Source organism: Castor canadensis, chromosome 10 (genome assembly GCF_047511655.1).
Source record: "Castor canadensis chromosome 10, mCasCan1.hap1v2, whole genome shotgun sequence".
NCBI lineage: Eukaryota > Metazoa > Chordata > Mammalia > Rodentia > Castoridae > Castor > Castor canadensis.
In genome coordinates, this window is record NC_133395.1 from 112,998,776 (window position 1) to 113,016,375 (window position 17,600).

General features: G+C 44.5%; 1 protein-coding gene across 2 annotated transcripts in view; it reads left to right on the forward strand.

The window, feature by feature from the left end:
• The first annotated feature begins 680 nt into the window (after positions 1–680).
• The window catches only part of Cacna2d3 (calcium voltage-gated channel auxiliary subunit alpha2delta 3), a 903,262-nt gene continuing 886,342 nt past the window's right edge, over positions 681–17,600 (forward strand). For both annotated transcript variants that reach the window (XM_074043965.1, XM_074043966.1), the window contains exons 1-2: positions 681–826; positions 1,504–1,585. In XM_074043965.1, coding sequence (XP_073900066.1) covers positions 705–826; positions 1,504–1,585 — 204 coding nt within the window. In that variant the 5' untranslated portion in view covers positions 681–704. The remainder of the gene's footprint in view (positions 827–1,503; positions 1,586–17,600) is intronic.

Sequence of the window (17,600 nt, forward strand, 5' to 3'; positions counted from 1 at the left end):
GGAGAGACTTCTGCCTCTTCCAGGGAAAACTACGGCGGCGCAGGTGGGGGTCGCGCCACCTCTAGGCTCCGCAGCCTCGGACCCCGCCGCCCCTTACCTGGTCCTACCCCGGGGCAGACTGGGATCGCGGCGCCCCCTCGCAACCGCCATTGGCAGCAAAGTGGGGGGACGCCAGGTCCTCAGCTTCCTTCCAGAGCCCCCACCCCCATCCTAGATCGGGTCGCCAGGGCCTGGGGACCGGCCGGGGCCAGCCAGAGAGTCGCGCCCGCGGCAGCGGACTGCGGAGTTGTAAAAAACTCGGCGGCCGCAGTGGGCCGGGCGGGGCAAGGCGCGATCCGCCGCGGCCAAGGACACTGGAGTTTGCAAGTCCCCGCCCGCGAGGCGCCTCCCGCCCTCCCGCCGCGGCCCGCCGGACTCCCCGGGGCCGCCGAGGCGGGGCCCAGCGGCCGCCGCTGCGAGAGGCGCGTCTCCCTCCCTCTCTCCTCCCGCCTCCCTCCCCACCTCACTCGCTCCCTCCTCCTCTCCGCCCTCCCCCCCCACCCCGCTCCTTTTTCTGCTCCCCAAGTGAGGCTGGCGCGCGAGAGGCAGGCGGGGCGGCACCGAGCGGAGCAGCAGCCCAGCGCGCTCGCCCACCGCCCGCTCCGCGTAGCTCCCCGCGGCCGCTCTAGTCGCCGCCGCCGCCGGCGCGTCGGAGGGAGCCCAGCATGGCCGGGCCGGGCTCGCCGCGCCGCGCGTCCCAGGGGGCCTCGGCGCTCCTGGCCGCTGCGCTTCTCTACGCCGCTCTGGGGGACGTGGTGCGCTCGGAGCAGCAGATCCCGCTCTCCGTGTAAGTGCCGGGTGCTACGCCGCCCGGGGAGGGGACCCCGCCGCCCGCGACCCACTGTATCCAAGTTTGGGCGCCTGCAGGTGCGGCTGGTGAGGACCTGCTGCGGGTGCCGGCCTCGCCTCTCGCACCTGCCTTCCAGGACCCGCGTCGGGCAGCGATGCTGGGGTGGGAACCTCTCGTCCCTTCCCTCGGGCTGGCGAGTGAGACCTGGCGAGGTTCACCTCAAGTGACAGCACCAAGTTTGAAGCCTGTTTACCGACTCCAACTTCCACGGGCCGTTTAATTTATCCCCTTCTTTGCTACCTTGTCATCTCACTTCTTTTTCGGGAGGGGGGATGGGTGGATATCTTCCCAGTAGTGTTTGCCAGGTGATGCCCATTTTGGGTGGCTGAGTCCTCAGGCAATTGTTCAAATGAAAGCCAGTGATGTTTAGAAGAGCCGGGAGACTTTGCGCATTCTGAACTATGTGACCCCCCTCAGACCACCCCCCACCTCCCGCGCAGCGCTCTGCAGTTTGTTGCTGGTAGTTTCTACCACCGTGCTTTTTCTACCCACCCCCCGCCCCCTTTTCTTTAATGTTATAATCGTCCTGCTCCTTTAGTCACAGCCTGGTGTGTGCGTGTGTGTTGGCTGTGATATGAGGGTTACATTTCTTCTTGTGCCCTTTCTCCCTGTAGGGTGAAGCTGTGGGCCTCCGCTTTCGGTGGGGAGATAAAATCCATTGCTGCTAAGTACTCGGGCTCCCAGCTTCTGCAAAAGGTAAGGTTTCTGTGGTGGCAGGAAGCGATGATTTTTTTTTTTTTCCCCAGCACAGAAAATGGAGGCAGATTTAGTTTTCCAAACAAACGTGAGCCCGGAGCTGCTCAGATCAGAGGAGTCTGTGATCTCCGTTTCTTGGCATTGTACTGCGCTGTGACTTCTCCCTACCAACCGGTTATTTTTAGATGACACTTGATTCTAAACACAAAGAGAAGCAGGCTACTCACTTGCACTGTCCTGGCTGGGGCTTGGAAACTGAAGTGTTTCTGCATGGCTCTCCTCTCAGTGTTATTGCTGTTTCAGTGTGAGAGCAGATGCTCCTCAGGCCAAAAAAATGCTAACTTCATCCAAGGAGCAGAATCAGTGCCTGTCTTATGATGCCTTTCACCTTGCATTGGAGGTTCAGGGGATCAGAGAGAGACGCCGCACTATTGTTTGTCATCCCCGCAGTTGTACAATCCCATTATTCCCCAATCATCTAGACCCAGGGCTGGGATGCATTACATCATTACAGATAAGGAGAATGAATGTGGTTATCTTTCCACTCAGCTGCACTGCCGGGTAATAACCTAGGAGAGGAGTCCACAAACTTAAGAAATTGGCCTGCGTCCATATAATTCTGGAGAGTAATGAGAATGGAGAATTGATTATTAGGCTTTTATCAGAAGCTGCATCAATTTTAATTCAAACAGGCAGCATTATGTTTAAAATTACATTGTGAGATATATGGTCCTTCCTTTTTCCCTCTAAGAAATAAAAAGAATGTGCTTTGGAGGCAAAAGTAGGGGGGTTAAGAGAATTTCAAGTTACCCAATCAACAGGATCAATTCGAATATTCTCTTGACAATAGAAAATAAGATTGGCCTTTGGGGGATAATTCTCTGAAAATGGGTACAAACAGCTTAAATTGTTAAGTTAACTTTTAAGCATTTTAAATGTGTTTTTTGGGCCAATGTGCCATATGTGTTGTGCATGCTGCCTGGTAACCAAGTACGTATTTTTATTTATGGCATTCCATTTCAGAGTAGCATTTTTGGGGACATATGAAACAGTTTGTCACGTGAAATCCAAATATCGTAATAAAGCATCCTTCACAATGGGATGGCAAGGTATGCTGATTTAAAAATTGATAGAAACTGTATTCCACGAAAGCACTGGAAACATTGTTTGGTCACCTCTAATGTGGGAAGGAGTTCATAAAATTATAGTCAGTTGATTAAAAACTTGCTGCAATGACATGTCTTTTTAGAAGATGATCATTTATGAACCTGTGACCCTCTGAGCTTATAGGAAGTACTTCTTTCCCTGGTATTCTTTTCATTTGGACCAGTCCCTGTCTGTACTTGGCTTTGGCTTTTTGCTCACTTGTCAGATGCTTTATGTGAAGAGCTCTGGACTGTGGTATTGCTGGTGTATTTTCCCTATGCTTTGAAAGAAGAGAACATTTTGTATAACTTTAAAGAAATTTTTCTTATCTGAATGTTATAGTTGTAGTAACTCTGAAGGAATCCCTTCAGCCTGAATTTCTTTCTTCTTCTTCCTTTTTTCTTTTTTTTTTTTTTTTGGTTGTGCTTACATGTCTTTTATCTCGAATTTAGTAGGGGCACATGAAATAGGCTTTCTCTTTCTTTCTGAAGTTAGAACACGCGTACACACACACACTCCACAAAACCCTATCAACCCTATTATTGGTTATTCTATAACAGCAAATTGGAAACAGCTAAAATGCTTCTCTTACCTTCTCATCAGCATCCTTTCTGATATTGAATTCACTAGCCTTGCTTTGCTTTTGTCGTGTTTACAGCTTGACAATTGTGTGATTATTTCCAGCTGTTCATGGCTTTGTTGTCATTTCTTGCTGTTGCCTGGCATTTTGTAATCTGATGTGAGGGGAAGGTGAGGTATTGCTTTGGGGCAGGGCGGGCATCTGCTTTAGCACTTGGATTTGCAGTTGTTTGCTATGGGCGTCCTTGAAATATCCATGCTTTGGGTTGTTTGGCAAAGACTTTCATGAGTAATGGGAATGGCCTGTTAGACAACTTGGGGAGCATTTTTACAGTTATCTTTTGGTCTATTGCTTTCCAAATATGACTATTTTTTAAATTAGCAAAGAACATTGGTTTAGAGAATTCAGAGTATGAATGGAAAAAGATTCCAGATTTTCCAAGTATGGAAGCTATAACATCACTTGGAAAAAGCAAGGAGACAGTTGCCGTTCTTATTTTCAAGTTCCTGACCATTGGTGTGAGGAATTATTCCTCTAAATCAAAACTCTATGCATCTATCCCTCACCTTATTGCTCTGTTAACAATGAATATGCTTTCTAAAATGAGTAGAAAACTAGATTGCAAAAATGCATTAAGACTGCTTTAAGGGGACTCAAAGGTGACAATACTATGTTGCATAATAGACTACAATTGCACTTTTAAAGCAGGGGCATTTAAATTAGATTTTCATTTAAGGAAGGTATACCATATGTCACTATGTAATTTTATATAGTCTTCTACTTGATACTGCATGTGAATCAATGTAGTATGTTCATTTTTAGAACAGAAGTTTAGTCTTTTTTGCAGTAAGGCCTAAAGTTTACAAAGTAATTATTGTGAAAAGTTAAATAAGAATTGGTCATCTACTTTAAGGTGTTTGGAGACTGTGAAAATTGCCATTTTGGTAACATGTTATTAGGTAATGTAATTTGAGGTGGCAGATTATTGCTGACTTCATCAATGTAAACACAAACATTTAGTAATATACTCTACCACATTAGAAAGGAGAATTATTTCCTCAGTTGTTTCTGGGTTTAGTATGGCTTTTGTTACTTTAGCTTAGGATAATATAATGGGTATTTAGATTTTGTCTGTTTTTTTCTTTTTATCTTTGTGGAACAACTTATTAATTCCATATAAAGTGGATATTTTTGATTATATAAAGTGTAGTAAGCCATGTTTTTGCAAAGTTGTGTTTTCAGCACAGAGTGGAGGATGGTGGGGTGTGACTATTGGAGTAAATCTAGAGAGGTTTTGCAGTTGCTAGAGAATAGGGGCCCCTAGAAAGATAGCAATGGTGCTGGTGTGGTGTCTGTCTGTTGTCTCCTTAGCTGGCAGATGCTGCAGGGGTTTCCATTCACTTCAGCTTTTAATTAACTTCCTATTTGACATATTTGATTGTATTTGGCTGCCCCTCTCTTGCTTCATTTTTCTCAAAGAATGCTTTGTTTGGATTCTTTTGGGAAGGCACAATTTCATCACCTTTCTATTTTGGGATTCAATGAGAAGTATTCTTGAACCTGGCTGTTAAACACACAGGCTCCTTACTTTTAACATTCACAATAAAAGGCATTAAACCTGCATGATTCTCACCTCCTCCTCCTTAGGGGAATTTCTGTAGGAGCTGAGTTTTTCATTCTGTTTAGAGCTGCATTCAGAGAATGAATGTTCAGGGAAATGAGTGTTCCAATTACATTTTCCAGAATTGTGATGATAAACACACAGTGGAAGTACAGGTAATGTGTATCTTTGCCATTAATGCCAGAAAAGAACCGATATTTTCCTTGCTTGTCTTGAACAGCACCTTCCAAGCATGCACTTCTTGGAATGCTCAACCAAGTTTTTGTGTTACAACTATTTATCAAGTGTGGCTTTAATATATAAACTTGATGTCTCTTTCCACAGGACAGAGTCAGCAAAGTAAAAGGCTAATTCCTTAAGCCATTTTTATAATTGTGACTTTTCATCAACATGGAAATCAATGCACCTTTAAATAATTGAAAAGGAGTATTCATGAATTGGGAACTGAGTATTAGATCTGTACTGCCTGGAGGAAGCCAGACACTACAGATCATAAAGGAGTCTCTATTTGGTTGAATGTTTTTGTTGAATAAAAACACTGTTACTTCTCATCACAAAAGCTAAACCCATTCAACCTATGCTATTAATGGTTCAATTCACAACATCACTTCAAAATACTAGACTTTCTCCTGGAAGATTATTTTTTAGTCTTGAAATTTCTGATATGTCAGTTTTCAATCTTTGATGGTGGCTTTTTGGACTCTGTAGCTCCATTACCGGGCCTCACATTTTAAGGATATATCTAATTATACTTGCAGACTTGTACATGGTCCCTTGCTAAGTTGCTAGTGAACCTCTTTTGTTCACTGTTTCTTTTTCTTTCTTTTTTATCTGTCTTAAAATTTCTTTTCTGTCAGATATTCTACCTTGCTTTTTTTCTTATGAGGGAGTGCTACAGCCTGTGTTGCTTAGGAGACTTACATATGCTAGACAAAATTAAGGGAAATAAAAATATGGGTATGATTTTCTTGTTGGAGGCAAACTTCACATTTTTATCCCAATGTGGTTACTTGTTTTGATCTACTAGTATGAAGATACCTTGCTGGCCTTAATTAATTAACTAGTTTATTCTAATACCAGTTTGGTTTTAGGCAAACGCAAATACCAAATCATCTAACAGATCTGAAACCTGTCGGGCAGGGATAATCACAGTTAGTGTTTCCAGTTTTTGATGAAGACATAGCTGTGTATTAGGATGAACAAAAGTAAAAGAAATGTGAAACATTATCCCCGGTACCTGTGGCCCTTGCAGGTGTCTCATTTCCTTGCAGTTTGACAGGCATATTCACGAGTGCATGTTTTAGATTTTGGCCTTTTTTAGTTTTCGATTGATCCTCAGTTTGTATTTAGTGCTCTGACTTAGATAATCAATAAATGATTTGGTGTTCTGGGCTTGCTTAAGGAAACACACATTCTCACATAGCAGGATCCATTGTTTTAGGTTTGTCATTAATCCAGATTTGCCATCATAGAAGCCAACAAATGGGCCTTTTCTTTTTCCAAGCACATGTAATTTGTCAGCAGTGCACGACCTGCATCTCAGGGTCCCACTGCCTTTTGTAGTTACTGCACTGGTCCAGACAGCCTCTGGAGTTGAGACCTCCAGCTTCTTCTAGGCAGAGAACATTAGCAGGTGTGAGTTCCCCAAGACACTGTGATTTGACTTAGAGGTTTTTGCTGTGGTTGAGACCAGAAAGAAATTAAATAGATGTGATAAAGTGCTAGCCTCTGAATTGGCATAGGAGATTTTACCTCCTTTTAATGTCATTTTTTATACAAAGAGATATAATGGTTCTCTAGTTCATCTTGAGTGACTAACAGTGAACCTTTGAGTGTCATTCAGCAAGAGGAGAAGTTCCTGATGTCAGGCTTTGGCAACACAGAAGGAATCTTCATCTGTCCTCCTCAGTCCATTAAACAGAGCTAAGCTTCTCCTTTAAGGGAAGGAGAGGATACAGTGGGAGTTGGGGGGGCGGTGCTCCATTTCTCAGGATTTACCTGAACATTTAGTGATCAGTAGGCTCCATCTGAGATGGTTGCTCATGTGTGCAATGCCAGAATCACAGGACCCTCTGTGAAGGCCATCCTCATGTGGCCTGTGCCAGGCTACATGATACCAAATCATCTAACAGTTCTGAAACCGGTTGGGCAGGGACAATCACAATTAGTGTTTCCAGTTTATGATGAAGACATAGCTGTGTATTAGGATGAATAAAAATAAAAGAAATGTGAAACATTATCCCCAGTACCTGTGGCCCTTGCAGGTGTCTCATTTCCTTGCAGTTTGACAGGCATATTCACATGAGTGCACATTTTGGATTTTGGCCTTTTTTAGTTTTCAGTTGATCCTCAGTTTGTATTTAGTGCTCTGACTTAGATCAATAAATGATTTGGTGTTCTGGTGTTAGGGCTCTCCCTCAGTACGCTGAACATCTGTGTATATTTAGGGGAGGTCTTGTGTGCCTAGCCAGCTTGCCTGCTTTCCAGAAGAAAGTTATGGCACAAATAAACTTTGAAAAGGGTCTAGTATGTTTCTTAAAAAATCATAAACATTTGAATTTTCACTTGCTTTGGACAATACTTATTGGGTACTGGTTCCAGGGCAGTTCAAATAAGACATTGTATTTGTAAGGAGCATTAAATGTGTATGTTGCATAGCTTCTCAGTTGCCCCAAATCAGTATTATGAAAACAAACAACTCAGAAGCCAAACTATTAGTGTGCATTTCAAGGCTGTATTGGAAAGGAGAGCATTATCTTTTGACAAGGAATAGATGGCTATGGCCTCCCTTTGTGCACTTCAGAGTATTTATCTTGGCACTTGTTATTGGAAAATGGTACCCTCTCAAGGTTAAAAGAGCTGTTATGCACGTAAATGATCAGGACAGGCAAATCAGACAGGGCCAAAAATGCTGTGGGTTCACAGAACAGGACTCTGGTTATACATTTTAGGGAAAACAACTACCTAGCTGATATCGGGGATTGCACATATCATTATACTTGCTATGTTTGTGTGTTTGTACCCATGCCAATAAAAATGGATATTGCTCATTATAGAATACACCAGATGCTGCCTGCTTATGGGAAGACTGTTCTTGTTCTCTTGGATTGCTAGAGAGGCTGGCCTAAGAGAGCGAACCAGGGTGCTGGTATAGAACCTAGTGACCCAGTCCACAAGATATGGGTTTTTCCAGCTTGTGGGATTTTACAGGTGGCTGGCATGTGGGGACCTGCTGAGAACAGGACCAGCATAGAATCTCTTGTTAAAAAATTATTAAGACTCTCAAGATGATGAAAACAGCATTAAACCAAGTGTGATGTCCTTTGTGCCTTGCCTAAGCCCTTGTGGGACTCCAAACAACCTATCTTCAATTTGTTTTGCTTTCCAGCTGCATTCAGTCTAAGGGGCTTCTGTTGCCCACCTTTCTTCCATCTCCAGTGAAATGCTACATAGTGATAGGGCCAGGGGTTGGAGCATTTTCAGAGATGCTCATCTTTGGAGATGCTGTGTTGCTAAAGGAAAGGCCACTGGCCTAGGTGCTTTGTCTGCTTATCCTTCCTATGTGCATTTTCAGAGTGGCCTTTGGCAAATCACTTAATCTAATAGTAAGAGCAGAGAACATTCACTCTGCAGTCTCTATATTCCAGGTACTGTAATAAGCACTTTACATATGTTCCATTAAATTCTCCTAAAAAGTAAGGTATGGTGGTACATGCCTATAATCCTGGCATTTTAAAGGCTGAGGCAGGAGGATTGCAAGTTAGAGGCCTGCCTGGGCTATGTATCAAGAATCTGCTACAAACAAACAATTTTCCAGCAACTCATGGGAGCAGGGACTACCTTTCACCCCATTTTATAGAACTAGAAGCTGAGGCTTGAAGAAATTAAGCAGCCTTTTCAAGATGACTGAGTTGGGCTTCTGGAGTCTGCACACCTGCTATATTCCCTTGACTTTGTGTGGTCTTTTTTGACCTCAGTTCCTATTTGAAAAAAAATGTGAATAATACCTGAGTTTCTCTATCTCAGAGGTATCTGGGAGAGTTAATAGAGACAAAATCTGGGAAATTACTTAAGAAACAATTAAAGTATGGGATAATGACTGAGAGGTTGTGGTTGTGTACTTGAGTCATATCTCCATTTCCTAGCTGGGTCACCTAGTGGTGTAACATTTTGGAAGCTATAACTTAACATGAGAATAGAGGACAACATTGTCTATGGAATAAAATATGCAAAGCACTTAGCACAGTGCCTAGCACATCAAGGGCTTCTGTTAGTGATCCTTGTGGTCATTATTAGTTGCTTCATCCAAACACAAGCTCTTCAGATAATCTTCGCTAAACACCTGTGGGGCCTGGCTCCGTGCATACCTATGAACTCAGTAAGCAAATGCATGGGTAGGTGAGGGCCAGGTCTTGGAAGGTAGATAGGTGATCCCAGTCAGGTCTCTGGCAGGGAGCCAAGTACCTTCGTGTGAAAAATCGTAGCAACCACAGCCTCTGTTAGAATGTGCACCGTAAACCGTGAGGCCTACTCTCTTCTCCCTGAGTCCAAGGGGAGTTGCCCACAGGAACTTGTCGGAAAGAAATTGAGTGCTCCCTCACTTGTCCTGCTGCCTGGGCAGTGGGCCAGGCTGAGGAAGGAAGGGGCTGCTGCTTCCCCATAGCTCATAGGGGGACCCATAAGCCACAGGAGGGCCCAGTGTGTCCAGCCATTTGCCTTGCTGCTGAGCTCCTGTGGAAGCCATGGTAGACACTGCTTGATTCAACTATCCTCTTAGACAGTATGCCAGGCATTTCCTTCTGGGAGGATGTTCTTTGCTGGCTATAGGAGAGCTCCAGGATTTCTCCAGGGGCTTCCTAGGGAGTGGTGCTGGAGAACAACAGGAGGTTGAGGCTCCTCATTGGGCCTGGTGGTCTTTCCTTAGAGGGAGGTGAAGTGATATATGGGGACAGTATGTGGGTGGCCATCTGTCACCACCCACAGGAGGCACTGAAGGGCATTCTATGTTCCTTGCTCTTCCCACTGGCCCTACCTTCCTCTCCAGAGTTTCCTTGGCAGCTCTGTTGTGTTTTGGCCTTGAGCATCTGTAGTTCTGTGCTGGTTGGTGTCTTTAAATAGGTTGAATGAGTGAATGAACATGGTCACCAATGTGTTGAAATTAGGGTAGGTTTGTTTTGCTATAGTGTCTACATAGCTTTAAAGAAATTGCTTTAGCTATTATAATCAGCACTGGAAGTCAGCAAAGAGTCAGTAATGAAAGGAAATCTGCTCAAGTTTTGGTAGTTGTATTTGGACCAATCATGAGAAAAGAGCCACTTGTTTCCATGAATGTTATAGAACTAGAGTCTGCCAGGGGGGTGGAGGGAGGGTGAGGAAGATGCTCTGGTTATCCATCAACATCATAACCAGCTCATGTAAATAAGATGGTGTTGATTGGGACTGGAGAGGAAGGAAATGAATTGTCCCCCTCCTCCCACCTTGTTGCATGTTTTCTGTGAGCTGAGCAGTCTCTGTATTGAAGTAGCTGATATATACAAGGCATTTGATGCGACCTGTGTTAGTTGCCTCACAGATGGAGCAGCTTGCTGTATGGTGGGACTGGCACTCAAACTCAGCCTTTTTGATCCTCAAGCCTATTTCTTTTCTCTGCAGTAAGTCTGCCTGTATGGCCCATTCCCCCTGAGCATGGCTGGAGTCCTGTCTGTAGGACCTGCAGAGAATAGGAAGGACTGGGTGGGTTGAGAGGTCAATGCCCTTTGTGTTTTCTTTCCTCCACATGCTCTATCCTCAAATGGGGCCCCGAGTTGTGCTTTTCTGGCAGCAAAGACTATGGGGATTGGGTTCCCATGATGTTAGGTACAACTCTTTCACCTTCCAGAATGAGCTTGTGCTTGCTGTGGGGTATGAATGATTCCTAAGGGAGAATGGTAGGTAGGGTGGACTGATAGGCCCCTGATCTGCAGGGAAAGGTGCTGCCAGGCAGCCTCAACCACAGTCCTTGGCTTGGAAAATGGAACTTCCAGGGAAGAGAGTGATCCTGTAGAATTCCTGACCAGGATCCAGTCACTGCTACAACTTGAAGGCTCAACTCTTCTCCAAAAACCCGAGAGTTTTCCCCTGAAAAGTCAAATTTGCTATTTATCTCTGCTCAAATTGCTTGGTGTGTGCATGGTTACACTTAATTACTTATTTTCCTGAAACTTTGGTTTTGTGCATTCAAAAGGAATGAAAGGAGTAAATGACCTGTAGAATCCCCAAATATAGACCCTCCCATGTTCTAAACTTGATCCTGCATTTCTTCTTAATTCTCTGACAGCTGCTAACTCTTGGCTCCCAGGAGGAAACCAAGTATCTGGTTTTAGAAGGATCTAGATTTCAGCCACAGCAGAAAAGAGATTTTTTTTCTTTTTGTAAAAAGAAGAGTATTTGCTTAGCGGTTCAGTTCTGTCCTGCCAATCATTGACTTGTTCTTCTGGGCCTTGATTTGCTCATAAAATGAAAGACATAATGCAAGCATCTATGTTGCAGGGCTTTGAGAGAGGATAAAATGATGTAACACTCTTGAAATAGTTTAGAACAGTAAGTGGCATATAGAAAGCCTTAGTTCTCTGGCCACTCTGTCACTGATATTGTCCCGCTTTCATTATTAGAGAAGAACAAGAGAAACTCTCAGAATTATTATCACTTTGATCTCTTGATGAATTCACAAAATTAAATAAATGTGTCACACACATTTTATGTGATAGGGACACAATGATAAGAAAAACATTTATTATGCCCCCAGGAAGGTGTTGTTTTGTTTTATTCTTTCTTTTCCAAATCCTCCTAATCTTGTCTTTTGCACAGTACAAGTGGGCAGTTGTGAGGTTGAAGTTTGTTCTCGCTGTAACATCGTAAAATAATTTGCACAGCAAGGTGAAAGTCAGAAATACAGGACAGGCATTTGGTTCTTTGTACCTGTACTATCCATAATGCCTTTTCCATTGTACTTTGTTGAGGCAGAGGTGGAAAAATATTGTGAAAAGAACAATGAATGTGGGAGGTAGTAAATTCATTGGATGTAAGTAGTTTTCAGCCACAAGTCATAACATACAGCTTTACTCTCAGCCTCCTACTGGTTTTCATTATTAGTGAGATGTCTATTAGTGCAGTATGATCACATCATGTGCAAACAGCTCCATGGGCATAGACTTTTGCCCCGCGGACACAAATGATAGTCATTTGGCTTCTGGAATGATAATGCTGAAGTTTGACTGTTCTTTCTTTTTAGCTTTGACCTGAGCCCCTGTTGGAATGATATTTTCATAACACAGAATTTGCACACTGACTCAGATGGCATACTTCAAGCGAGTCACTAACAAGCAACCAATAAAGGCTTTGGTGTGTGTCTGTCTGTGTGTCTCATAGGTGTGCTGTTTTCCTTTCTTAAAATGTGCTGATAACTAATTTAAAAATCCCAGGGTCCATGTCCAAGTTCAAGTATTTAAGAACATCAGGAGTCACCTGGTCACCCTGAAATAAGATGTAATCCTCTCTGGAGAATGTTCACAGCTCACTAATCTTTTGAAAAACACCAACTATACACATTTCTTAAAACAAAAATTTCAGAATCATGGAACCATAGCTTGAATTTGCTACCTGAATAGCAAGATTTGCAGGGGTTCTTTTCCCCCCTGGAAACAAATGCCTTAAGATTGATAGGAAGCACATAGAACCTTAGAAAGAAATCAGAGGGTTGACTAAAAAAAAAACAAAAACAAAACTACTTTTAGGAGAGGTCTTGAGAATGCAGCCCTTTGCAAAGTTGGGTGCCTGAATCTGAGTCAGTCCAATTGGGTTTGAATCTAGATACGTCTGCTGGCAAGTCATATGACCCTGACAAGTCAGTCACTGAGCCTCAGTGTTCTTCTCTATCAAATGGAGGTAGTGGCACTAACTTCTAGAGTGGAGTTGAGAGGTCCAAATGGGAAGATTCACTAATATCTCATAGGAAGTGTTTGGAAAAATGCTCACAACTATGGTTGTCTGATGGTTGTTACTATTATTCCCAAAGGGTTGGTTCCACTTAATTGGCTTCTAAAGAACATTTGTCTGTTTGGGGACAGCTAACTTCAGGGCACAGGAAACCCTGTTTGGAGATCTTCACAAAGCTGCCCATCACCAAGCCCTACCAGGACTTCTTAGAAAGTAATAATAGTGATGAAGCAGGTGTTTTGTTTGTACTTTGTGCCTGTGCTTTATTTATTTCAACACAATCACTCCTGAGGTCTATTATCATTTCTGTTTCAGAGATGCAGAAACTGAGGCAGAGAATGTATCTTTGCCCAAGGCTCTCAGGCTCTAAGTGCAAAGCAAGCTTTGAGCTTGGGTTCTGTAAACCTCAGTTCAGATACCTGGAGTGAGATCAGAGAAAAGGCATTTAGGTATTTCCTAGGACCAGCCATTTGTCCCTTACTTTGGTTTTTGTGTTTTATTGACTTATCAAGGCATTTGGTAGAAACTTCTTCCCTGCCCTTAATTTTTTCCCAATGGAATTTTTCCTTGAGTTGCTTGAGTGCTTTTGTCATTTGCTTGTATAGTACAGAATTTAAAAGGGGCAAGAGTTAGAAGGTAGGAAGGTCCCAGAAAGCCCTTTTTCTGTAGTTTGTTCTTTCTTTTATTATAGTAAAATGATGTCACTTGTCTTTCAGTTTCCTCTGAGGGTCAGTTCTCCCCTCATTAGGTTTGATTCCTGAGAAGTCTTTCTGAGAATCTAATTGGATTTGGTAAAGTTTTCCTTTGTGTATTCCCCATTAAGATAATGGATGATAGTGTGGAAGAGCAGGCTTGGGTTGGGAGGTCCTGCAACCAGACAGATCTGGCTTTGAGATCCAGTTTGACTCTTCTTAGCTTCATGTGGAGGCCTTAGGTCCCTCACCTGTAAAATGGGGTCATGGCAGGGGTAGGTACAGAGACATATATGTATTAGCATAGAGTTGGACACCATGGAAGCATCTAGTCAATTTTCCTACTCAGTTAGTGTTATTCCCATTTTTGTCTCTCATTTGCTGGATATTTTGTTGGTGCTTATTTTTTCTCTCAGTGAAGCCACAGATCATTTTTTGTGCATAATTGACAGCTAATTTGAAGGCCACTGCCCTCTGACCTCCTTCAGGATCAGTTTCATTTTGTATGGAATGAATCTAACGGATCCATCCTTGCCCCTGGCAGGTCTGGGCATGTGTGATATCCTGAGGACCCTTTATCTCCTGTGTGATAGTGGTGGGGGCAGGCTGAGCAGGAGGTTGGTAAGCTAGACCTTAAATTATTTCCCTGAGGGCTGGCTTGATCTTTCTGACCCAGAGAGGGTTTCCTGTTGGTGTTGAGCATGGAGCTGTCTATGGGGTGGGATTCAGGATTTGTCTGTGGCATGCATGAGTGTACAGATAAACAAAGGATGAAATAGCCTGCCCAGATTTGCCTTGTCCTTGCAAGCAATCTGGCAATGCAAATAAGAATGCTGGTGAGCATAGGCAAAGAATGAAGTCCTTATATCCCTTTCCCCATTTACTCTCCAGTACCAGGGTTCACGAGCTTCAGCATCAGGCATGGATGCTGCAAAAACTGGGCGCTGCCTTCCGGATACAGCATACAGCTCTGAAACTTACAGGCAGGTCCCTTGCCCTCATTCTTGGCAGTGCCAGCTGGGACTGCCAGACAGCAGAGCCAGCTGGTCTTCACTTCTTGCAGCTGAGCAACCCCCTCCTTGTCTCTGGGGAGCACCCCTGTCCATCTGGGTCAGTATCCTGAGCGCCCCGAGTCTTCTTTAGAGTCATGCAGTCTGACTGAGGTGTCCCAGTGCCTCTGCAGCACCAGGCCCAGCAGCTGTGGCTGGAGCACCGCAGTGCTGGGCGGGTGCACGAGGAGCACCAAGCGAGACTGATGGGGCCGCAGCAGCCGCCACCATCAACCTGGGGGAGGCGACTCAGCAAAGGCAATTAGGAAGCTGCTGCAGCTAATTCCATAAAGCGCTTGAATTCCACATTCCCAGTGACAACATTAGGGAGAAATGTGAATTTTAATTTCTCTCCCCATTCACCTTCACACGGCAGTGAACTTCACCTGGCCTCTCTGAGGCCCTACCAGTTTCAAGTTGTGTGCCTGGTGTGTGCAAAGCATGATCTTGACGAGGGCTTCCTTTGATCTCTGGGCATGTTTGTTGTTTACATCCACAGCCCTCAATTTCTGAGTTGAATGTTGCAGACTGTCCAGAGCTGCATCTCTTCTTCTGCTGCCCATACCTGCAGCAAGCACAGAATGGGCCTGGGTGACTGATCTCATGGCTGCACCCAGCTGGCATGGGCTCTTTCTGGCACCTTCATGCAGGGGTAAAGCTTTGTGAGGAGTCCTGAAGGAGTATGGGCTGTTTCTATAGGCATTTGCATTCCTGCAGATGCAACTGTCTGTCTCCTTCCCTGGTTCTGAGAACCTGCACTGAGCACAGACCCTCTGAGATAAAAGTGAGTAGCTGATTGGGACATAGGACTTCAATTTTATTTGTTTAATAGGAGGCGGTTTTGCCAAAAGACGTTTTGCTCCAGCCTCCACTTCCCCCAAGTAACTGAGTATTACGTTCTGAGGCTTTTGTAGGAGTCCTCTCTGACATGAGTCTCCTCTATGGAGGTCGTGATTTCTGTACAGTGGAGCACTTGTGGCCCTGCAGTGACCAGGATCTGACATCTTCCTTCCGCCTTCCTGCTGAGCCTGACCTACTCACTGAGAAGGGAATGAGAGGTCTTCGGAGTGGAGATGGATAATGGGAACCACCCTCTTCAACCATGAGTTTGCAGGGGTTCAGTGACAGGCCTAGTTAGACCTCACAGGGAATTAGGAATGGCTCAAGCCCAGAATGTTGGATCCTGCCTGCCAGCCTGGGCCCTTGCTCAGGTGTCTGGACATTGAAACCACAGAGTTGAGGAAGGGTTCCACATTCCACAGTGGGCTTCTTGGATGACACAGAGAAGCAGACCCAAGCCCCATGACCTGCTTCCTGCCCCATGAAGCCTTCCAAGCCCCCTGGCTGGCCTCTGTTGGAAACTTGCTTCACCTGCTTTTGCAAAAGTATATGTTTGCAATCTCTCCACAATTAAATCACATTTAAGCCTGAATTTGACCTAGAAAGAATATTTCCCTAATATATTGCTTCCTAATAGCCAAAATATTTTGTATCAGTGGGTCATCAGGGAACATTTTCCTTTATTAGCACTGTCTACATAAGTGAAACAGCTAGGAGACAGCACAATTAGTCAAATGTTTATTCAATACTGATAACCCATCTGGAAACCTGAGGCTCCAACCTTGTCATTGCCCACAATAGAAGTTCGAATGATCCAACACTTTATTTTGGGTAGATTATCATGGTTTGGGAAAAATCTGTAGCTGTCTTAACAGACTCACAAGCATACATTTGCTTTTGGTCAAATGCTGGAAATGTTTTCTTCCTTCCTTCTTGCTTCAACAAACACCCATTGAATACTCAATGAGGCATGCAAAGCTGGGTTGGGTGCCAGAATCCCTTTGCTGCTGTGGCCACCTTTCACATCCTTACCCTGAATGCCTCAGTGACAGTGCACTGTTCACATTCCCCAAACAGCTGTGTCACACCGCTGTGCCTCTGACTATGCCAGCGTCCTCTCCCCCATTCCTGACCTTGCTGCTCTTGTCTGTCTGCTGAGTCCAGTTTTATAGGATGTCAGATTTTAGCATGCAGCAGTATCACCTGGGAATCTGGTTAAAATGCATTATTTCAAGGTTCTACCCCAAGAGATTCTGACTCCATGAACTGGGCCAGGGCCCAGGAATTTGTAATAGCAAACAATCTCAAGATTCTGATTTGCTGGTCCACGTACCATGCTTTGAGAAATGCTGTATGCATTTTGTCTCTGGGAAAGTTTCTTGTCTTCCCTAAAAAGACTCCATCATTTCCTGTCCTCCTTTCTGGCTTGTGCATCTCTTCCCACTGAGGTTTGCTTACATCTCTCTGTGTGTGTGGGGTGTGTGTTGTCCTAGGCCAGAGTCTGTGGCTGTTCTGTCCTAGAACCAAGGATGAAGCCTGGGATGGCATGGGGTTCAGTCTTCTCCAGTGTGGATGTCACGATGGGGGCTTTCCCTGCAACAGAAATGTGGGCTTGGAACAAGTCGGACATTTTGTCTTCTAAGTTCAAGGTACCCAGGTGTACGTCTGATTGTTGCAGCAGTTTATTTAGAAATCGCTGAGCGCAGTTGAAGCAGCCACTCTTCAGTTTGCGAGATGGAGAGAAATTTGTTGACCTATCACCAGTGGCATTTCTTTCTGCCAAGTAGGTTACAGGGACCTGTGGTTTCCAGCCCTTTAGTAGAAAATTGGTTGGTGAGCATCCGTATGAAAGGTCCATCTGCTTCCAACAGAGGCCTCTCCTAATCTCCCTCATATGAGAATTGCTCCCGTGGGGGCCTTTTGGGCACAAAACTCCATGTTTTCCTATGACAATGCCTTTCAAACTTTTTTGATCCTGGCCTGCAGTAAGAAATGCATGTTTCACTGTTGCTTGTTACACACAACCTCACAGGCAAAACACTTTTCAGGAAACATTACTTAGCCCCATTCTTGGCAGTGCAATCAAGTTTCCTTCCCTCCCTCCCTCCCTCTA